Consider the following 23,674-nt stretch of genomic DNA (forward strand, 5'->3'; position numbering starts at 1 on the left):
AAAATTTGAAAAATACCATGTAAAATAGTTAATTTTTACATTATCACCTCAAGTTTTTTTTAGGGCCTGCCTGGATTGCGGGTAAAAGTTATGGGAGGAAAATTTTAGATTTTTTTATGTCTGGATGGGGAGTAATATTTTAAGAGGGTAGTATATTCCCCTAAAAATAGGGGTAAAAATTACCCAGGCCCCCCCTAGAGTAATTTATTTCCCCTGAACAACTACTATCTCTTCCATCTCTCTCCTCTTTCTCTTCCATCTCCTACCACCATTCCACCAACCCATCCTCAACCTTCCGCCGTCACCCACTGCCAAGGCTTATCACTAACTACTGCTACCATCTCTCCTTCTATCACCATCACTTCTTTCCTCCATCATCTTCACTCCATTTTTGTATGAGCAAGGGAAGCTAAATTTAATTCATTTGAGCTCGAAATTGACCAATAATTTCAGATCGACAACCTTCACGCTCAAATTTTACCATAAAAGAGTTGAATTATACCTTCATTGAGTATTTTTGATGAATTATTTCTTTCTTTCGCCTCTCCTTTTTTAGATCTGCTGTATTATTTTTGATAAGCAGGACATTAATGGTAGTTTGCAAAAAGGATTGGGTTTATAAGGTGGTTGATGTGGTGGTCCGTTCAATGGTGTAGCTCTATTTCAAGCTTGGCTTGCCATGGAGGATGAAGATGAAGCGAATGAAAGTTTTGCTTTTACCCACTAAAGATGCCAAACTCTTGAAAAAGTAAATATCACCCCCTAACAAATCCCTCTGTAATTTTTGCTCCATTTTTTTTACTCCCTTAATGACTTCTTGGAATCCAGGCATTTTGCCCTTATTATATCATACCACCTAATTGATTACATGGTGGTATTTTTCAAATTTGAAGTGATAATGTAAAAATTGACTATTTTGCATGATGGTATTTTTCAAATTTTCTTATTATTATTTAGGATTATTATTTTTTTTTCTATGAGGTACTTAATGTTTGCCAACTTTGCTTATTTACTTTGCTTAAGTTTTTTCAAATCTTTATGTTTTTACTGGTATAATTTTCCACTCTTTTTATCCCTTACCATTCTTTTAAAACTCTCTTAAAATTTATTTGTATGCTATTTATGTTTCTCACTTTGCACTTTTTTTATTCAAATTTTTGTTCAATCGATAATCTTGCTATTTTTTCTTTTCGGATGGTTTCTTATAACAATTCACTGACCACCTCATATATATTTAAGACTTTATTGTTATTGTTGTGGGTTTTTGTGAGGTACTTCTTAAAATTTTAAATAAATCTTTATACGAGTACCTTTTTTTTTTTTTTTGGGTTGAAAACTAATCTTGATAATCTATACACAAACAAAGTCATTTTATCATGTCACTGAAAAGAACTCATTTTGTCTGGTTTCGTTTCCCATAAGAAAACAATTACAATAACTTTCATTGTGTTCCATCATATACATAGTAGCTGGTGCTTGGGTGAGTAGTGCCAAAGAATGATGGGAAGACAATTAAGAATTTGAAATGTCTACCTAGTGTCCTAGTTATCCATTATCAAACTATTTAATGAGAAGGTCTCACAATAACTTAATTTGAAAACAGCATGATTTTTATTTTATAAGTGTATTTTTTTGTTCTTTAGAGGTAAATTTCAAAGTCTCACAATAAATAAGGGTAAGACACTTTCACTCAAAATAGTTGCTCTTCTCTAAATTAAAACCGTCAAGATTGTACATCTATATATCTATAAGGGTAGATAGACCGCTAAAAATTGATTAAGATGTGTAATCTATTATAAACTTAGTCCACCTTTTAATATCTATTATTATATCTATGTGTACCTATTTGCTAAACTGTAACTACCTAGTATATTAATCATCCCTGGCCTCCACCGGACCCTGTTGAGTGTTGTATGACTGCTTTGAGAGGCTCATCATATGGTGTTGGGAGTTTGGCATCTCCAATTGTTTTATTGGAACAAATTTAGTGTCTTCTTCGTTTCAATTACAAATCAAACTTAACAAGAATCAAATACCAAGTACAAATATGATGTTCCACCGCACAATCATTTTTTGGGGTCAAACAGAGTCTGCCAAAAATCATTTTCAATGAAAAATCAAATGAAGAAAGTGGGAGCAAACAAAAATGGAAGGTAGGGAAACCCAATCAAACTCCTGTGAAAGAAGAGTGACATATTTTTGGTGATAATTTTTGATACATACATCTTAGATTATCCCATAATATAAAGAATAAAATTGAGACCAGAGTACATTTTTTTGGGACTGATCTTTTGTTTTCTATGTAAATAAAATAAAAACATGTACAGAATAAGATTTTCGAAAACTATATTTATATATATTTATTTTAATGAAAATAATTGAAATAGAAGCTTTAGTGCAAATCTAAATTGCATGGAATCATTGCTCTCCTGATTGCACTTGAATGGTCAGATCAGATACAGAGAGGAAACTGGCCCCCTGCTAGCTAAGCTAAGCTAAAGATTAAATTCCTGATTCAACATACAAAAAGTTATTTAATAAGGTCTGAGAGCCTCAAATAATTATAAACTCCTCCTTATCATTAATTTGGCCGTCACCCGTGCAAAGGTACATCCACTTGTCCATTTAGCAAGACTCTGTTATGACTAAATGCTTGATTACCATTGGCTATGAGGCTATTATATTTTAATTAACCATTGTGTTAAAAATGTCTTGTGATACAAATAGAGTTATGAGAAAGAGAATGTAGAAAAGCTTAGAAAACATGAAAAAACTTAATTATATTGATAATAGAATACAACTATTTATAGTGTTACAATCCCGCAGCAACGATTGGGAGGAAACTAGAATCTAACCACCTAGAATTGAGCCTCGAATCGGATTGGCCTAATACCCCCCCCCCCCCCCCAAAAAAAAAGGTTATAGTGTTACAAGATATCCTAATACAATCTCTATGATTTACGAGAATCAAACTAGATAATAAGTGATTACAAAATATCAACTATATTCACATAACATAATATCCCATTACACCAAAAATAAAAGGATATGATAATAATATTGATATCAAGAGAGATTCTCTTGATTGATGTCTCTAACATCTCTCTTGATATCTCTAATATCTTGTAGTGAAGATCAAAGGAGATGTATTATGGTTGTTCTTTGTCATATTTATTTTTTCTATTGTTTAAAATAAACCAGTAAATTCTCAAATTATTTCTAATTTTCTTTTACCTTTTCTTTTGTTAATTTAGCCCATTAAAAAGACAAAAAAGCAGGTTATATAAACCCCCTTATTGGCTCCAAAGTTTTTCATTAAACATTTGCTCTTCCTTTGTCTTGTTATTGTTTTTGCTTCTTTGTTTTTCCATTCAAAGCTCAAACACCCACCTTCTTTTCTTTCTCCCTTGTCAGTCTTGCTGTTTACTGCAAGGTTGACTCACTCTATAAACACATATTTGGGAAGAGAGAAGAGGAGCAAAAAGCTTACAAATTAAATATATACTCATTTCCCAAATTTCATTGAAGCTTTGAGTCTTATTTCATAATCTCTAATGTCTGACTTAGAATTCTTCTTGTACCTTCTCCCATTTGTTTTGGCTTTATCTTGGACCCTCAGCTTCCTTAAGAGAAAGAAACCCTTTCCAAATCTTCCTCCTGGTAACACTGGTTTGCCCTTTATTGGGGAAACTTTTGGCTACTTAAAGCCACATCCTGCTACCACCCTTGGAAAATTCATGGAGCAACACATAGCAAGGTAATGAAAAAGACCATATGCTCTAATATTTTGTTAGTTTATCACCCCTACTTAGGAGCTTACTAGATTCTGACTAATTCTGATTCGAGTCGGGCTAGGCCCCAACCAAGGGTAGAACTCTCCCTACATAGGTTCATGCATTCCCAGTTTCATATTCATATGTTCATACACCCTATTAAAGGAACTCTGGATTACCTAAGAACAAAATTGAATACGTTTAGACCACCATATAACTTGTAAGATACAAATAAGCAGATTGTAGTCTCATCCACCCAAATTCTCTAAAGTTTTATTAGTTGTGCAGGTTTGGGAAGATTTACAGGGCAAATTTGTTTGGGGAACCGACAATTGTATCAGCAGATGCTGGGCTAAATAGATTCATCTTTCAAAATGAAGGGAGGTTGTTTGAAAGTAGCTACCCAAGTAGCATTGATGGGATACTTGGAAAGTGGTCTATGTTGGTATTGAATGGAGAAATACACAAAGATATGAGGAATATATCTCTCAATTTCTTGAGCCACAGTAGGCTTAAAGCTCATCTTATCAAAGAAGTTGAGAGGCAGACTGTCCTTGTTCTTAAAACTTGGCAAGAGAATTGCACCTTTTCTGCTCAAGATGAAGCTAAGAAGGTATCTTTCTTCTGCACCTTCGAATTTTATTTTTTCTTTTTTTAAAAAAAAAAAATTATTTTATCTCATTTATATTGATTGTCTGGATGAAACCTTTTTTTTTTTTTTTTCTTGGGTTTTGCAGTTCACATTCAATGTGATGGCAAAGCAAATACTGAGTTTGGATCATGGGGAAGCTGAAACAGAGCATCTAAAGAAGGAATATATTAATTTTATGAAAGGTGTGGTATCAGCTCCTATCAATTTACCAGGAAGTCCTTATAGAAGGGCATTAAAGGTAAATTATTGTCCTAAAAAATATCTTTGTTGGGGGGAGGGGGGGGGGGGGGGGGGGGAGGTAGAGGTAGGAGTGCAGAAATCATAATTGTTAATGTATCACAGTGGAAATAATTTTGGCACTCCAAAATTTAATTTTGGCATTTTCATTGTGGGAGCACAGTTTTCACTTTACAGTGCTCTACTTACTAATAGGAGTGCCAAAATTATTTCCCATATCACAAGGGTACTTTTGGTATTATGGGTTGTTTATAGTAAATTTCTTCTAGTGAAATGCAAAAATTGAGTTTCTAAATTTGGAAAACTAATACTCATATGATTAACAATTTACTAAATTTTATTGACAGTCAAGAACAGCCATACTAGATTTTATAGAGATGAAAATGGAGGAAAAGTTGAAGAAGAAAAAGTTGAATGATGGGAGTGAAAATATTGAAGAAGATGATCTACTTGGATGGGTGTTGAAGTATTCCAATCTATCAACAGAGCAAATACTTGACTTAATTTTGAGTTTACTGTTTGCTGGACATGAAACTTCCTCTGTTTCCATTGCATTAGCCATCTTTTTCTTGGAGGGCTCCCCTTCTGCTGTTGAACAATTACGGGTATGCCCTATTTTCCTAAAAATTATTATCATGGATTAATTCAGCCTTTAAAATTTGGTCCCATTTGCTTATTTGTTTGTTTTAATGTGTTTAGGAAGAGCACCTTATGATTGCCAGAGCTAAGCAGCTATCAGCTGAGAAAGAATTGAACTGGGATGACTACAAGAAAATGGAATTCACTCAATGTGTAAGCCTTCTTAGGACTGTATAACTGTATTATTTAATATTTTAATCACTATAAAATGCAAGTAATATTTTAAGTTCTAAATCATAAAAATTTGTTGAACATTACGTCATGAAATATATGGAAATCCTGTTTAACACCATGGTTAAGAGCCTGTTAAGTCATCGATTATAATATTGTTGTAGGTACGATGGTTATTTTTGGGTATTCGTAATTTTAAATTTATTTAACCTTATTGCTTAGATAATAATTTATTCTAGAGTTTATGAGAAACAATACAAAATTTACGAACATAAAATAGAACTTTTATGGAATTTTGATTAATAATGATCAAATGAAGGTGGTGACTGGTGAGAAGTACATGTTCATAATAATAATAATAATAATAATAATAATAATAATAATTTTGGTACTAATTGTATATAATTAACAATATTGGATGTATTTGTATATATGAAGGTTATTAGCGAAACACTAAGGCTGGGCAATGTAGTAAGGTTCCTGCATAGGAAGGCTCTTAAAGATGTTCGGTATAAAGGTAAATGTCAGCTCTACTAATGAATTAATATCTGTTTTACTTTAATAATTTATTCGAGTAAACTTTTTGGGTGGTTCACGGGAAGTTTGCCGGCCGGAAAGTTGATATCTTATTTTATTGTGTTGCTGTTGTTTAATTAATGTAATGTGCTGTTGTAAAGGTTATGACATTCCATGTGGATGGAAAGTGCTGCCGGTTTTAGCAGCCGTGCATTTGGATCCTGCCTTTTATGACCAACCTCATGTCTTCAACCCTTGGAGATGGCAGCAGGTCAGTTTTCCCTACTTTAATTTTTCGCCTTACCGTCCATTCCGTTCACAATATATGTGGTTTTTAACCATCTTTATACACATACATTGAGAATTCCAGTATATTTCTGGTAAAGTAGTACTCCGTACCTTAAACAAGAAGTACTCGTATTATATTAGTATCTTTGGAGTATAATAGTATGCACTTTTTTTAAATTCAAAATATAAGTTGTTTTAATTCATATTTATATGTATTGAAAATACGAAAATAAGGTTTATTTTTTATGGGAATTGGGCCCTATCTAGTTTGGGGACATGTATCCTAATCCTATGGGCTAGGCAATCAAGCTGGTAGGAGTTGTTGCTATTCCCTGACCCCTAAACCTTCTCCCTCCTTGTCCCTACGAGGATCCAAAGCATTTGTGAAAGGTCATGAAATAACTGCCAACTGTTTTTTTTTTTTTTTTTTTTTCCAATTCTCGTTGTCCCTCCTATGAATCACTTGTACTTCCAATATGTAGAGATTGTAGGTTTTTAATCAGGAAATTCAAAATGGAAGATACTTAAGAATTAAGTTGACAAAGATTAGTACTTTGTATATTATAGTAGTGTTAAGAGTCATCAAGTGGAACTTTCTCATTTTCTTAGGAAAAAACATAACCTTTAAAGTGAGAGGGCAATTACTTGACGTGAATAACATGAATAAAGTTTGAATTTTCTCTATATTCATACAACTTAAATGTCTATTTGAATTAATCGATTCCAAAAATATACTTTGAACTCGGTAAGAGTAAATTAAGAGGTAACGAGGGGATAAGGGGACGTACGTGCAGCCTAGAGGATTGTTAAAAGTACATTATCTTAGATGCTGCACAGTTGATGTTTACACTTTACTTGTTTATACATGTGTTCTTGTGATCTAGTACAAGATAAATGTGTACTTGTGATCTAGTTCAAGTTTATCTTGTAAGTGACAAAAACATTATTGTAAGTAGTAAATATATCAGTCTGCTAATAATTAGGTAAACAAGTTTGGGGTTATTAAATCGACTAACAACTAGAAGATCAAAAGAAACAAATGTTTCAGTTATGAAATCTTATTATATATAAGTAAATAATCTAATTATATGTAAGTTTACTGTGCTTGGGAAGTTATAAATGAGAGGTAGAGTACTAAAAGTTGTAAACTTGTCTTGATTAGGGACGATAAGAGCAGTTTTAGGATTAGAGACAAAATAAGGGAAGGGGACCACGCATATGAGAAAGCAATGCCCCTAAACATGTGTGTGAAATGTAAGTTTAGGGCAAATTTAATTTTTGAAAATTGAAAGATCATTTAGGACGGCCCCTGCTTTCCGTTTGCACCCGGGTATGAAATATAAATCAGTCCCAAGACATGCTTCTTAAACAGGGTAGTTGAATGTGAATGGTCTATTTACTGGTTATAAATTACAAGACTAACGTTTGGTTATCTAAAGAAATAAATTGTTTTACTATCCTTATTTCTTGACTTTTTTTTTTTTTTTTTTTTTTTTGTCTCCATAAAGATTCTAAATAAGACCAACAAACGGAGTGAGAGGGAGTATACTTAAGGATTTTTAAATACAATAAAAAGGAAATGTTATTAATTTGATTATATATATATATATATATATACCTATTACTTCGATTTTAATCAAAGTATTTATGTATGTATAACTTCTTTACAAGTATACAGTTTCTTGGTAACTCACTATTCCTTAGTGGAATGAAAATTTTATAATTTGATTCTTATAGTGCATGTACTTTTGTTTCACTATATTGTACTTTGCAGTTAGTGATATTATAAGCCACAAATTATAAAATAGGCAAATAAAATGAAAGGAGTACTAAATTAATTGTCATAAATGTAATGAGCTATTTGGTGAGCAGTCTGAGCACCACTACATTTTTGTTTGTTTGGTTAATTTTCCACTTGAGTTCCACATTTAACAACTATACAACTATTTACTTGTGTACTCTCGAGTCTCGATAGCTATATAACACCAGTAGTTTTTTTTTTTTTTTTGACCTTTCTTCTTTTCTAAGCTGTAAGTGACTCGTTAATGTCTGTCAATCAAAATTATTGTTTAACTTTCTTTTGTACAAGTGCATAATTTTTGTGAATTGCTATTTGTCACAATAGAATTACTCAAACTATAGGATCAAATGACCTCCATCAATCAATCAATCAATCAATCAAAGCCTTAATCCCAAAAGTGGGGTCGGCTAACATGAACCAAATTTGATTATTCCGTGTAGTCATCAACATAAATCTTTCTCCTCCATCCCTTACGATCCAAAACTTCATCCTCACGTAAATCCATGCACTTCATATCCTTCCTCACTCCTTCCAACCAAGTCATCTTTGGTCTCCCTCTTCCTCGTTTAATCCCTCCATGGTCCCACTCTTCCACTCTTCGCACCGGTGCACCCTCGGGTCTCCGTCTTACATGTCCAAACCAACGCAGACGATTTTCCCTTAATTTATCTACAATGCCCGCCACACCTACTTTCTTGCGAATAACCTCATTTCTGATTCTATCTCTTAAAGTGTTTCCACACATCCACCTTAACATGCGCATTTCCGTAACCTCCATCTTTTTAATATGCTCTTTCTTAGAAGCCCAACATTCTGTACCATAGAGCAACACTGGTCTTATGGCAGTCCTGTAGAATTTTCCCTTCAACTTTAAGGGAATGCTGCGGTCGCATAACACTCCCGTGGCCGCTCTCCATTTAAGCCACCCTGACTTAATCCTGTGGGTCACGTCTTGATCAATGTCACCATTCTTCTGGATGATCGACCCTAGGTACTTAAAACATTCACTCATGGTCAAATCCTTTCCATCCAAACTCACCACTTCATTGCTTGTCCCCCTCTGAGTGCCAAAACGACATGCCAAATATTCAGTCTTACTCCGACTTAGCTTAAACCCTCTAGATTCCAACCTTTGCCTCCATTGCTCCAACTTGACATTAACCCCATCCTTAGTCTCATCCACCAAAACGATATCATCTGCGAACAGCATACACCATGGAACCTCATCTTGAATTGGTCTAGTTAATTCATCTAGAACCGTTGCAAAAAGAAAAGGGCTTAATGCAGACCCTTGATGCAATCCGATTGTAATAGGGAAATGACCTCCATGCCCCTTTTAATTTTAAAAATTACATACTCTTTCAACCACCACTAACTTTGACCCACTATACTAACCTTGACCCTCCAAGCTATGGCTCCACCTTAACCATCAACTCCACCACAAGTACCGCCACTAACCCTAACCATCCACCACGACGGGTCGACCTTAACAACTAGCTTGACCACCAACATTGTACTTTCCGACCACTAAAATGAGTCGACGCCGGTCCGCGTTCATAACAGAGGCACTTGGTGGGGATGACGAACCTTCGATGCTGTCGAGTCAAATATATGTCGAATTTTTTTTTTACATTTTCCAATGTACACGATCGCATGTTACATTTACATGTGTACCGTTTAAAATTTTAAAATATTTTTTAATAATAATTAAAAATAACAAAATACATTTAATTAGTAAATTTACGAAATTTTTTTTGATTTTATTTTCTTCACATGAATTTAATTTAATACTCATAGTTAAATTTAATTTTTTTTTTGAGGAAAAAATTTAATTTTAATTTTTAATATATCATGTAATTTATAATAATAATAATAATAATAATAATAATAAATTGGAGGGGACATGGATGGTGAGAAAATTAATTGGAGTCAAATATTAAATTGATAAGGGTAGAAAGGTCATTTAATACTGCGGCATAAGTAATTCCATTATGACATTTAGTAACTCCCTAATTTTTTGATGAGTCTCCAAATCAAATTGACACTTGAAAAGTTGAAATAGCTTATTTAGTACTCCGTATTTCATGGAGTACAAAGTAATAAAATTTCTAAGCATTTGAGTATATTCATTTCTTACTAAATTTAACTTACAAAATCCTTAAACCCTTCATCATGTTAAATCCTTACTATTCATATGTTTTTAAGGTCAATCCGGCATATGTACAAGATTAATTATGATGAAGGGTTTAAGGCTATGTTATTTGAACTCAGGTATCTATGTCTGACACAAGTATGTGTCTAACCATCTGACTTATTATTTTATGAAAAAATTTCATAATTTTGAACTAAAAGTGAAGTGTTTGGGTGTAATACTCATGTCCGAGTGTTAAGGGTCTAACATGACTACGTGAGGTGAAATGAAGAGTTTGAGTAACACAAATTTAAGGGTTAAAAAAAATCCTTAAACCCTTCATCACAATTAATCTTACATATATATGCCGGATTGATCTTAAAAACACATGAATAGTCATTAGCTTAATGAGCAAGAGCCATAATAAGTACTCCAATTGATACTTTTTCCCAATTTAATTTTTATTCCAGGGGAGAAACCAAATGTTATAGGGAAAAGATTAATTAGGACCCACTGTATGAAGTGTCGTGATCAACCCGTGGGTGTAGCACTCTGGTACGGAGGAAGGTTGTGTTTAGAATTTAGATGGATTGATGGTTTGGTTGTGAGAAAGTTGGAGTTTGATTTGATTAACCAAACCCACATTTTCTCTCTCATCATCATCCAAAGAAGAGAGAGAAAGTGATTTAAGTAAGTAAAGTGAGTGAGTGGGGTGTGGTCCAAAAGTGATAATTGCCCCACGTGGAGGTGGGACTGTAGGTTGCACGTGCAACATGTCTTTTCTTTTTTTCAACGGGTCCGCAAAAGCATGATGTCGGTCCCCAGGAATTTTCTCCCCTGCAAAATGGCAATAAATCACATTTTTCCTTTTTTATATTAAAGAAATTTCCTTTTCAATTCCTTTTTGATGCTCAAATAAAGAAAAAGGAGCAGAAAGTTTTATTTCTTCCCTCTTTTTTTTAGAATAAAAAACACTTTGTAATGCAACAAAAGTTTATTACTTTTGATTACTCCGTATTATTCTTTGATATCTTATTGAATGATCTCATGAATTCTACTCCCTGCTCAATTATTAGTTTTGGGAAAATACCAAAACTCCTAATTCATTTTACAGTTGTTCATGCTCATAGTTGATCATAATTTATAGAATTGAAAAACCTTATCCTAGATTTAGTGGACACAACAATTATACACATATTATGCATCAACTGTTATGTCCTTTTTTTTTTATACTATACGATTTCTTATGACGATTTTTGTTAGCCAATCCTAAATCATTTTGGGTCAAAAACTTTTACTAACGCTAAGTTCTTATTGTCTATACTTTTTGATATTGGAGTTATGACGGTGTGTTCATTTGAAAGAACGAGTTAATATCTGAAGGCTAAGTTGTTATCTAAAGTTTTGTTTATCACATAGTTAAAATAACCCTTTTGTGGAGGGTTGCTCATCTCTTTCTATATGAAACTACTTAGGATAATAACTTGGTGTTGATTTTAGGGTTATACGAGCCTTTTTGAGTTAGTACAACTAAAGGAAAATTATTGTGTAATCCGCACCGATATTTCCACCACTTATTATTAGAGTAGTTAGTATTTATTGAAGGGGTGGGTATAATTATAAGAGGTGGGACATTAGTGTTACACAATGCAATAATCTCTCCAAAATACTTTCACATTAGACATAGTTTCCTTAACATTTCCTTTGAAAAGATATCCTAGTACTCCGTACATAGTAATATAGTATTAGCATAAATAAATATTAAAAAAAAAAAAAAAAAAGAAAGTACAGAGTATAAATGTAAAGGAATAAAACATTAAAGAGTACTAAATTAAAGTAAATTAGAAAAGGTGCAATTTTGCATGTTTGTCAAAGAATTATTAGATAGTAGTACCTCGTCAATTATTTTTCTCAAATTGTACTTCACTTAGAGATCGCAAGAACTAGTTGCTACCTAATCTTGTGAATTTTGATCAATTCAAAGTATTAAAGTCACACATTTCTTCCTTAGAAGAGACAAATTACAAACTGTACTTTATATATGCAATTTCTTAGTACATTCTAACTAATAATTTATCATCCATAATTAACATGCATAATCTGCATCAACTATTTTATCACCATGCATGCATAATCTTCAATTCGTTGTTTTCATCTTTTCAGAATGGTGTAAATCGGGGAGGCATACCGGCCACAAACTCGAGCTCCAGCCCGACTAGCGGAAACACTTTCATGCCATTTGGGGGAGGACAAAGACTATGTCCAGGATCCGAACTAGCTAGAACGGAGATGGCAATTTTCATCCACCATTTGGTCATCAATTTCGATTGGAAAGTAACGGAGAAAGATCAAGCTTTTGTTTACCCATTCGTTGAGTTCCCCAAAGGATTACCAATTCAAGTTCAACGCTTAAGTTTTGGACTCTGAGTTCGTCAAATTCCCAACTTAAACCTATCATCCAAATCTTGCACAGAAAAAAAAATATTAATAATGATAATATATTTATCTATACATACATATATATTGGAGAAAATTAAGTCCATATTTTCCCAGATTAGTAGTAATTACTGGGTTTTTTCTTTCTTTTTTTTTTTTTCTGGGGTAGGGTTGCTTGGGATTGCTGTTGATAGCCTAGCTTCATGTAACAAGAGAAGAATTAGCATTTTTAATGGGTGAAGCATAGAAAGACAAGCAAGACCAATTGGTTTAATTGCTCCCCCTTCTGATTTTGTAAATGCCTTTTAACTTTATTATCATTATTATTACTGTATTATTATTAAGCCGTCCACATTGGAGCTTGACGGTTATTTAAACTTTAATTTGAAAAAAAAAAAAAAAAGAAAAAAAAAAACTTTAATTTGTACATTTTCTATTGTATTCTAGACTTCTAGTAGGATTGATTTATGTAATAAATATTCTCCCAACATCATCTTATATTGATCTTTTCATGGTTGTCTTTAGGAAAGTTGTTGCGCAATTGCAAGTTTAGCAAACTTTAATATGCTTAAGTCAGTTTTCTTTCAAGATAAAGGAGCTACTCGATGAATTAAATAAGCGACGAGCAATTTTCACAAACAAAAAGGGCATGGTAAGTCTGCTTATACATCACTCATATTATAATCACATAAAAATCTTTAATGCGCTTAATAATGGGATGTTGAGAGATTAAGAGGTATGAAACATCAAATTAAAGGTATAATTACCACTTACATATCATTCTAAAACAACTTTAACCATAATTTGGGACAACTAATCAAGAGACTTTCACCATCTTACTGATCTTTATGAGACATGGAGTATTTTAGATTATCCAAAAAGGAGGTAGGCATCAGGTCATTTTGCATTAAAAAAATTAAATAAATAAAACAAGTAATTTGCTCGGAACTTTGATAGATAATATGTAACCAGACAATGACAATTTACCACACTAACGCTGAAGAATATAGTATCCCCCCTTGCATGGTGTACAATGAGTTATAACAAAAAAAAAAATACAACAATCATCACTTAAGTTTGACAATCCAGTCCATATTATCTTCTGCGATACCCATTTGTAGTCTAGTAAGCGCAGTATGAAGCTGCTGCGCCACACGTCCAACCTTACCATCTCCAAAGGATGTCCTGTAGAAGAAATTATTGTAACTTGGTGCAATTATCCAAAAAATGATAAGATGCCACTAAACCAATCCAAGAACCTGATTTTCAGCTTATAATCCAGTGCAATTCAAAAAATAAGATGCCACTAAACCACTCCAAGAACCTGATTTTCAGCTTATAGCTATTGAATTCACATATAATACTATTACTATACTACCAAGAAACCAGGTGTGGGATTTCTTTGTAGGAAAGCTTTCAGATTGCTTCTGATTCACAGCTTTACTCCTCAGTACCAAGGATGTTTGGACTCTTCAATCAAGCAGTGGAGCTCATGTATCCACATCAGGTGGAACACTCCAAAAGAGAATGGGCAGGGGAAGCTAAATGAACCTTACTTAATTTTTATGATGATTTACATTTATTTGGAGGCGACACCATATTTGTGCAGCTGTTATCATTCATCAGGATTTTCTGAATCCTCTGGTTCAGATTCAGAGGTAAACCTGAGTAAGAGTTACATATGCTTTGAGTGGGTTTGATGTTATAAACATTGCATTTAATTGCAGAAAGGAGAGTCCCTCTTTAATATTTAGGATGCCATTGTCCTCCATGAGACTTACACCACTAAGAAATGTGGGCCACTAATTCATAAAACTACTGCAAGAGCTAAGGCTTGAATATCAAGTCCTGGAAAACAACTTATGATCAGTTTTATCTTAAAGGTCTTTAAGAAATTGGAGACGTATTCTGGATTGATCATGTAAATTGGGCTTTCAAAGTTAAGGTTTACTAAAGGGAATCAATCCGAGCAACAAACTGGCAACAAGAGAGGAAACAGAAGTGCATGTGGGATTAAGAATGGTGCGGCAAGAAAGTTGTACCATGTAAGCCAACAGGATACAGAAAACTCTAATGATGTGGTGCCTAGTACATTTTCTGTTAACTCTATCCCAATTTAAGTTTTATTTGATTCTGGAGCTACTTATTCTTATTGCTTTTAATGTTGAGAAAAGACTTAGTTTGGGAAAACCAACTAGTATAGCAATACCTATAGTAACTTCAATGTATAAGGGATTCTCATAAAGACAACAAATCAAGTATCTACTATAAAGGAAAAATTAACAAGGTTCAATGGAGGAGAATATTTGGAATAATCAAACCATCCCTAAAAAGACGTTTGGAGTTGGGTTAACAGAGCAAAAATGAGCAAGCAACTAAATTGCTATTTTTAATGAGTTGAATTTGAATTAGCAGGATCTCTTTTGTATATTTACTAGTACCTAGAAGGTAACTCCGCCAGTGGGTTTCCCGCTGTTAGTCCCACGCCTTAATAAATAAGGAGAGCTACGGTAGGCCAGTGACAGCCAGTGTAAAACTTCGTCACATCACTTGACATGAGCCACAATGATTGAGAGTAATATTAGGATGGATGACCTCCTAGGAAGTCCTCAAGTTGGTTCATGTAGCCGACCCCACTTATGGGATTAAGGCGTTAAGAAGAAGAAGAAGAAGACGACTAGTATCTAGAAGGTGCTGCAGCTGCTTTAACACTTAGGAGGTTATGCCAAACAGCAGTAAGAATCTGCCAGTAGCAGACTGCAAAAAACTTTTAGCAGAATCAGTTCGCTGCATCTGGTTTGCAAGAACCTGTGTCTTTGACACAAAATAAATAAGAGTGTCAGATGGTTTTAGTCTCTGAAACCATGAGATCATTGTTGAAACAACCGGTGATCAGCTGATCACCATCCACATTCCACAGTACACTATTGTTTCCTAACTTTCCAGAGCCAAAACCTTCCTAGAAAGTAGGAGGAAAACTAATGCCACTACCGTAGAGTGTTGTGAATATTGTGAAATGTTTTGGATTTTTGAGTTTTGTAATAGGCATCAGTAGAAGTACACCGTTGCTTGTATTGGTTTTTTGGTAATGATTAAAATATACGAAGTACTCCGTATTAATTAACAAAAGAGGGGAAAGAGTTATATTTCTAGTGTTAGCAGATTACCCATGAAAACATATTGCTACTCCCTCAATTTTTACGCCTAGTTATGAAATCATACTGCAATTGAAACATTGGTGTGAGTGTTACCTTTCACCCTTATGTGTAATGCTCCCAACAGGCGATACCACCACTGCTGTGCCGGTACAAAATACTTCATCTGCACTGAGAAGTTCATCCACTGACACAAGCTGCTCCACAACCTACATAAATCCACTGAGATTTAGCTGGACATAAGACATGACATGACTAGCAAAGCATGACAACTGATCTACGGAACTGGCGAAATGTTAGTTGATCCCTCGATAAATATCCTAAAACAAGAGAACAAATCCAACTATGGACAGGCAATCAATCACAATCTGTCATTAATCAATAACACAAAACAAAGAGAGAAAGGATATGACAAATGTTCTACAGTCCAACATAATCATGCCATCACAATATACAACTTTTAATCACAGCCTTAAATATCCAAAAACTTGATCAAGCAAATCATATTAATATCTACTGCTTGGCCACCATTCCTCCGTAAAATCAGCAAGTCTCCAAGCAATACTTTAATTTATCAAAAAAAGAAAATTTGCGAGAAAGGACCTTTATAGTGATAGGTTGGTAAGAAAGAACCTTACATAAAAAAAAAAATAAAAAAAAAAAAAAAAAAGGTGGCAGATTAGGACCTTATTTCAAAAAAAAAAATTGTGAGATGGGATCTTTTGACAAAATTCGGCCATTGACCCTCGAAAACCACCTCCACCTCGCCGAAATCCCACCCTGACCCTCGAAAACCACCTCCACCTCACCTAAATCCCACACCGACCCCCGAAAACCACCTCCACCTTGCCAAAATCCCACCCTGACCCTTGAAAACCACCTCCACCTTGCCTAAATCCCACACCGACCCCCGAAAATCACCTCCACCTCACTCAAATCCCACACCGAACCTCCGAAAACCAATCCACCAAGCCGAAATCTCACCCCGACCCTCGAAAACCACCTCGCCAAAATCCTACACAAACCCCCAAATACCACCTCCACCTAGCTGAAATTCCACAAACCCCCTAAAACCACTTCCTTCACGCCAAAATCCATCAAAAGGTCCCATCTCGCAATGTATTTTCCGAAATAAGGTCCCATCTCACAACTTTTTTTTGAAGTAAGGTCCCAATCTGTCAATTTTTTTATATAAGGTCCTTTCTCACAAACAAGTTATTTTAAAAGGTCCTTTCTTGCAAATTTTCCTTAACAAAAAGTTACGACGGTACATATTGAAAAATCAAATTTGATATGGAATCATTGTCAACCAAGGAAGTAATATTCTTCAACCTAGACAATGAATATTTGTATGAAAATGCTTAATGCTCAATAATTTATGCCCATTTAGATCTCAAGCTTATTAATGCAAAAGAGTAATAGTCATTACACTTCATCATCTGCCCAATCATCGATAATTGGCTAAAACAGAAAGAAGATTCCATACACAACAGGAAGATCATAACCAAATTGAATAAGTACCTCAAAACCTAGGCTACGAGCAATGTCAATAATGCTTTTCCTCGTAATGCCAGGCAGAATTGTTCCCTTAATTGCAGGAGTAGATATCACATTATCCTGCAAAATAAAACAAGGGCATATTAACCAGTTACTTCACAAATATAAAAGAAAATTAGAATAAAAGCAAATCTATCAAGGTCACTCTACAAATCAGTACACAGCATAAAATGCTTATCAGGTGATACATCATTGGCTTAATATGTCAAACAAACATACAGGTAACAAACACGCTCCATGACATTTGGGATGGGCTTTTGCAACATCCTCAAGTCAGATGGTGTGAAGAGTTCAAATTTGTGTCAACAATTAATGTGTTTGGGCAAAATTTATCAGTCCCTTAACCGTTTTAATTATTTCACATTATGATTTGGACAAATGTGTCAGTCCAATCACCATTTTTTATTGATTCTTCACAATGAGTTAAATGAAAAGAAAAAATTGAGGATTAAAAACAAACACAAAAAGAACATTTGTACAAGATTTGCCATAAAACGTGGGCTTAGTACATATTATACTCAGGGGAAATCAGCTCCTTCAGTTAGTGACAATTGTTTTTATTGTCATAAAAGTATAAAACATGGGCTAAGTACATTTGTAAAGAATCCTTTTAAGTTAGCAGCAAATGTTCTTATTGGCTATATTTTATATCATGACTGTTGCTCCTTCAGCGCCTATATAAATAAATGAATTATATGGGTTAGTGACTAAACCTTCTTCACTCTTCACACTATCACATATATACGATGACTTCTAAGTTGGAAAAGCTTGACAGAAAAACTGAGAAATGTCAGAATGTACACTCAGCTTAATACTCTCTCCATTTGTTTGTTCTAATTTCCACACATAAACGATGGAGCCATTGGAGTCACAAGGGTAGCTTTTTAGGGGGAGGGGGGGGGGGGGGGGGGGGAAATAGGAAAGGAAAAATAACATCCCAAAAAGAACAAAGGATAAAACCAAAAAAACAAAAATAGCATACATATTCCAGACAGCATACCTTCACAACAAATACATTACAAGACGACACCTCCTCCAGGTATTTTTTGTGTACACAGTCCAGGTATAGTACATCAGAATAACCTTGGGCTTTAGCAGCAGTATGAGCCTTCAGAACCTGTTAATATAGCTACAAATGGTAAGTGATTGAAAAATAAATTAATCAAAATATAACGTCAGGAGCAGATTAGCCCATCTAACTAATAAGCATTCTAAGTTTTGCAAGTGACAAAGAAATGTACATAAAGTAGATGCATCAGTGACAGAATATAATGCTGCTGAAGGCTCATCAATCAATTACTTAATAAATTTGAAACGACTATATACATCCCTTATAAAAATCAACTAAATTATCCAAATAGTCCAGATCATGTCATGTCAATAAATCATGAGGATTAATTAACTGGAGTATTGGGGAGGGAAGGCGTGAGAAAAAAAGCAGTATTACCGCTGCGTAGTTCCCAATAGTTTTGACTCCTCCAGTTCCACCAGGACTAGCACGGTGAAAATCAGTCTCAATCACCAAATTTATGGGTGCAAGGCCTTCCTGATATATAAGGCTAACATGTGAGAAATAGAATGCTGTAAGCAATACAGGTAAAAATGAATTCTGGGAAATGGAGAATCATCAACTAACCTTAAAGTAGTTACCAACAGGTGATGCATAAATCAGAAAGGTGTATTCAGGGGCTGGTGCAATCCCTAGAACTGAACCACTACCCATGAGTAATGGCCTAATGTATAAAGAACCTTTACCAGTAGGGGGAATCTGAAATTAGACACACCAGAAAATTTTCTAAAGGCAATGGATAAATAGATCGAACAATTGAACTATGATAGTAAAAGCACATGATTTGTAACAGAAAGAATAACTGCTGAGTACCCAACGTTCATTTGCTAAAACTATTTCTTTAACAGCTTCCAGAAATTGTTCAACAGTTGGTGCAGCCATGCACATCCTCTCTGCACCAGCTCTCATCCGCAATGCGTTCTCTTCCGGACGAAAAAGCACAATATTATCATCTTGTGTTCTGTAAGCTTTTAAGCCTTCAAATAGTCCCTGAAGACATGTAATACTTAGGAGCATACAAGGTACCAACAAGTGAAGTCATAAAAAAAACATAACATCTGGTCACATAAAAATCACATAACAAAACTGATAAACAAGGTGGCAATACTATCAAAGAAAAACATCAGCCACATATAGACAGTTAGACACCTTGTGGCTTGTGGTATGACCGTATGATGATTGAGCAAGTCTCAATTTTAAGAGGTTGCTAAGAGAGACTGATTTATCAAGATTGAATTTAATATCTTCTGAAATATAAGCAGGGCATGATAAGATTGATAACAAACAATATAGAGTTAAATCTTAGGAAAGGAAGCTAAAGACAATCATGCTACAATGTAACAAACCAGACTCAGCCACATGGCATCATTACATATGCCAGGAGGAGCAGGAAAGGATACCAGGAGACGTTTAGAGGAGAGGTAGTGGAGCAGCATCAAATTCAGTGCCGCAACAATTGAGTGATGCATTGTGGGAGGGGTGGGCGTATCTATGACAGCTTTTGTCAGTTGTTCTTTTTGGCTGCTTGTACATATAAAAAAGGGGGTAGAAGGACTTGGCTTGGGTAGCTTGTTGGATGTATTAGAATCAAGAGATTGGTAACCTAAAGACACCTTAAGAGAGCAGTGGCCTCAAGCCACCCTTGTGAGAAAGTTTATCTTTATTAATCATTCAGCCTCCTTCTTCCCTAGTTCTGATTTCCTGCTTATTGTTATTGTTTCAACATTTGTTAATAGAATTAGTTCTTACATACAATTAACATCTAAAAGACATGCCAAGAACTGCGTAAAGATATACTTTAAAGGAAAAAATAAAATTAGGCCAAGATAAATCTGAGGGTGGAGCTTTGTCAAGGCGCATAGCAAAAAAAAAGACTATTTAAGCTTTGGGAATTTTGCTGGTTAACTGACGAAATTTTATTGTATAAAAGTCAAGGGATCACAAAGGATCAAATATATCTAAAAAAAAAAACTGAGGAAATAAAACCCAGTCATACTGAACATCAGTTGAAGTTAACTCAAGAAAGACTGGTGACAGCAAAAAGGTATCTAGATGAACAATAATATTTTCTATAAAGCTAAGACTTGATGTGATGACTTGCCCAAGGCCTCCAATCACAATCACATATGCAAGACGTGAGTACGTGACTACATGTTTCCAACATACTCTCAAGGGTAATTAAGGAAAGGCTAACGAAGGTGTGTTACATAAAAGGTAGCTCAGGTGGCAAGTTTGTTAAGACTGTTGAGAATGATGCAATGTATATAATAAAAAAGTACAGAGCTTGAAAACCAAAACTTGAGCTTCCTTCACTCTTAAATATCTTAAGATTCAATGGAATTCCATTAAGAGTGAAAAGGAAGGGAGAAAGAAAACTATCACTAACCCAATGTATAAAAAAGCTCAAGGCACGGTAAAGCGAGAGGGGCTCTGCTACGCCTAGGCGCGCCTCGGAGCACCTCTTTGAAGTGAGGCACACTATATGAACAAGTGCGCCACAAATTTTTATTTATTTTTTTTTTTAAAAAAAAATGGCAGAAATTAACTTCAGATGCGCCTCAGGTGCTTTTGCTGCGCCTCATGTGCCTAACCTGAGCCTAACCACAAACACCTTGCCTAGACCAAGTTAAGCTCTTACCCCCCGGCACCACAGCGCCTTAGGCGCTTTTTCAAACAGTTCCCTAACCATTTTCAAGATCGCACATCCACCATGACCCAAAAGAAAGACTGTAACAAGCAACCTTGAATTTGCTAACTCTACCAGCTAAGAGCTCCATCACCTTATCCATACAAATTGAAAAAGTAATATCATAAGCTGTCACAGATTCCAAACTACATAGAACGTCTTCCAGCCCAGTTTACTAGGCCAGTAATATCATAATCCAATGGGAGGTACTACAACCCTAATTGGCTAGTTAAACACAAGTCTTCACTTGCTTATAATTTACTAGGCCAAAACCAGCAAAGCTAATTAGAATTATTACTATTTAAAAGAATCTTAAAGTTCATAAAAAGGACAACACATCAAAGTATTCAAGCACCATTAGGTATGGAAATCAATGAAAGTAGACATTATAAAATTATTAACAAAGCCTATACCAATTGAAGAAGACAAACATTCAAAACCCCAATGTTATAACCTTGAAAATGTACTTCACAAGTTACCAACAAGTACCACCACTGATCCTTAAGCTGATCACACACAACTAGTGTCTTCCTTGCAAATTGTATCTCCAGCCAGGAATGATCAATTATAAGCTCATAGGAAAAATAAAACCAGCATAAATTCAAATGACTTCAGTCAATAAGAATTCATTTCCAAATGTTCGGGCACAGGAATTCAAGGAAGAACTAACATAATTCTTGATGTAATGGAGAAAGAAAAAAGGTAGATCAACAGACAATATAGCACACACAACCTTATTCTTGTATAGCCACGTAGTACAGATTGCAATGGGTTAATAATACCCACCTGCCCATAATTTAAGATCCCAGCAGCAGGGCTCATTTCTATGTTTCCATATCGCTTTAATTCACCTTTTGAGAAGCTTTCACCCCGAGCACATTTCATAACATACATGTAATCAGTAGGCAAGAATCCAAATCCAAGGTTGTCCCAATCAATGTCGGCTAATGGGGATGTTTGGCTGCATAGGTGATGAAGATTAGTATAACGAAACTAATGCATGGCAATCATCATCAATGTTACTGTCTAAACTATAAATTCATCAAGTAATTACTTGTATAAGAGAAGAGTAAAAAGTGGCTAATAGAAGTTCTAGCTTTCAGTTCAAGTATACTTAGTAGTATTGTTTAGTGAACCTCCATTTATGGGCAAAAAAAAAACCTGAGTGTTCATATCTCACTCTCTGTCATTTAGCCCAAAAGGAAAAACTATTGTCAATGCGCATATCATCCAGCAGACCAGCACAAAGAAACAATACCGCACAGTCCACGCTCACATAGTCAATTCTTAAGATAAAACACTCACGCTATTGATTTGGAATAAGTACAAGATACAATATAATCTCTGCTTGTAAATTATAAAAGAAGGCTTCTCGGAAAATATAAGGCTCCCTACATTAGTACAATTAATCATTCCCCAAACTTGGTGCATTGTTTCAAAAGGCACGAGGCGCACTCAAAGTGCCAGTTGAAGTCTAGAGATGTAGATAGCCTCCAAATCTCCAAGAATATTAATATTCCTTTTAATTTTTCTTTAATTTATTCCATCCCCCTCCCTCTCTTATCTCCCTCCTTTAACTCCAAAAAAAAATGAAAATTCCAAAGGATTAAAAATCTATAACATCACATGTCATCAACAAAATTCGACGAAAAATAAATATCATAACTACGATTCCACATAGTATAAAATAATCACAAAAGTTCCAGCAGAAAAGTAACTTTCTCACACCAAATTATAAATTCTACTAAACAACCTCATTTTCCTAATTAAGTACAAATTATATGTTTTCTCAAAGCAAAACTACAAATATAAAGAAAAAAATAAACAAAAAAAACAAAAGTATACCTCAGAGTATCTGACAATGTAGCACTGCATTTCGCCGAATTAATCGCTCGACCATTGCTATGAGCAATAGCTAATTGCTTCTGAACCTGTTCAACAAATTTAACACCAAAAAATTGATGAAAATAAAAAATCGTATTACATCATTTCACTTGTAATAATCAATGATTAAAACCAATGATTAAAACCTCAAATTTTACACAAATTACTCAAAAAAAAAACACCTATAAAAATGAAAATCAGAGCGCGGTACTATTCCATCAAATTAACACAAAACAAATCGAAAAAACATCAAAAAAAAAAAAGTCAATTGAAATGAAATTGAAGAGAGAGAAAGTAAAGAAACCTTGAGAGAGAAAGGAGCGGCGAAGTTTCTACCGGAGAAGGAGAAATGAGAGAGATTAGTGATGCTAGAAACGTCGTTTGATGGCGGCGAAAGAGGAGAGAGAAAGGTGGTTTGAGTGAAGGTGTTGGCGAAAATGGTCTCCATTTTTCTCTCTCTTCAGCTTAGTTTCTGGGTTTCCGACTCCGGTGTTGGCGCCCCCTTTTATAAGTACGGTAACTATGTTTGGCCAAATTTGCATAAACCCTTGGTTTTTATGGCATGAAATATGAATCACCTACCCTTTAGGATTAAGCTTAATCCCAAGATTACGTATGTACATTGAGGTCATTCAGACATTATTTAACTATATGGTATTGTGAATTTGTGATTAGATCA

General features: G+C 34.6%; 2 protein-coding genes across 3 annotated transcripts; one reads left to right on the top strand and one right to left on the bottom strand.

Moving 5' to 3' along the window:
- Positions 1 to 271: 271 nt before the first annotated feature.
- Positions 272 to 13,021, top strand: LOC145562213 (cholesterol 22-monohydroxylase CYP90B51-like). 2 transcript variants are annotated; one of them, XM_081622416.1, is made up of 8 exons: positions 272 to 748; positions 4,062 to 4,386; positions 4,511 to 4,663; positions 5,010 to 5,267; positions 5,362 to 5,454; positions 5,911 to 5,989; positions 6,150 to 6,259; positions 12,372 to 13,021. In XM_081622416.1, exons 1-8 carry the CDS (start codon positions 687 to 689, stop codon positions 12,633 to 12,635), a joined length of 1,344 nt encoding a protein of 447 aa, XP_081478542.1. In that variant the 5' UTR covers positions 272 to 686; the 3' UTR covers positions 12,636 to 13,021. The 2 variants fall into 2 exon arrangements, with proteins under 2 accessions (XP_081478542.1, XP_081478541.1); XM_081622415.1 differs by lacking the exon at positions 272 to 748 and adding an exon at positions 3,317 to 3,757.
- Positions 13,022 to 13,569: 548 nt separating this feature from the next.
- LOC145562215 (branched-chain amino acid aminotransferase 2, chloroplastic-like) lies at positions 13,570 to 23,504 on the bottom strand. The gene is made up of 10 exons (XM_081622417.1): positions 23,300 to 23,504; positions 22,957 to 23,042; positions 21,898 to 22,072; positions 19,239 to 19,415; positions 18,993 to 19,124; positions 18,804 to 18,902; positions 18,357 to 18,473; positions 17,321 to 17,416; positions 15,896 to 16,008; positions 13,570 to 13,829 (listed from the first exon to the last, which is right to left on the bottom strand). Exons 1-10 carry the CDS (start codon positions 23,441 to 23,443, stop codon positions 13,712 to 13,714), a joined length of 1,257 nt encoding a protein of 418 aa, XP_081478543.1. The 5' UTR covers positions 23,444 to 23,504; the 3' UTR covers positions 13,570 to 13,711.
- Between the last annotated feature and the right edge of the window lie 170 nt (positions 23,505 to 23,674).

The sequence above is a fragment of the Chenopodium album genome, chromosome 10 (genome assembly GCF_948465745.1).
Source record: "Chenopodium album chromosome 10, dcCheAlbu1.1, whole genome shotgun sequence".
In the NCBI taxonomy this organism is placed as follows: domain Eukaryota; kingdom Viridiplantae; phylum Streptophyta; class Magnoliopsida; order Caryophyllales; family Amaranthaceae; genus Chenopodium; species Chenopodium album.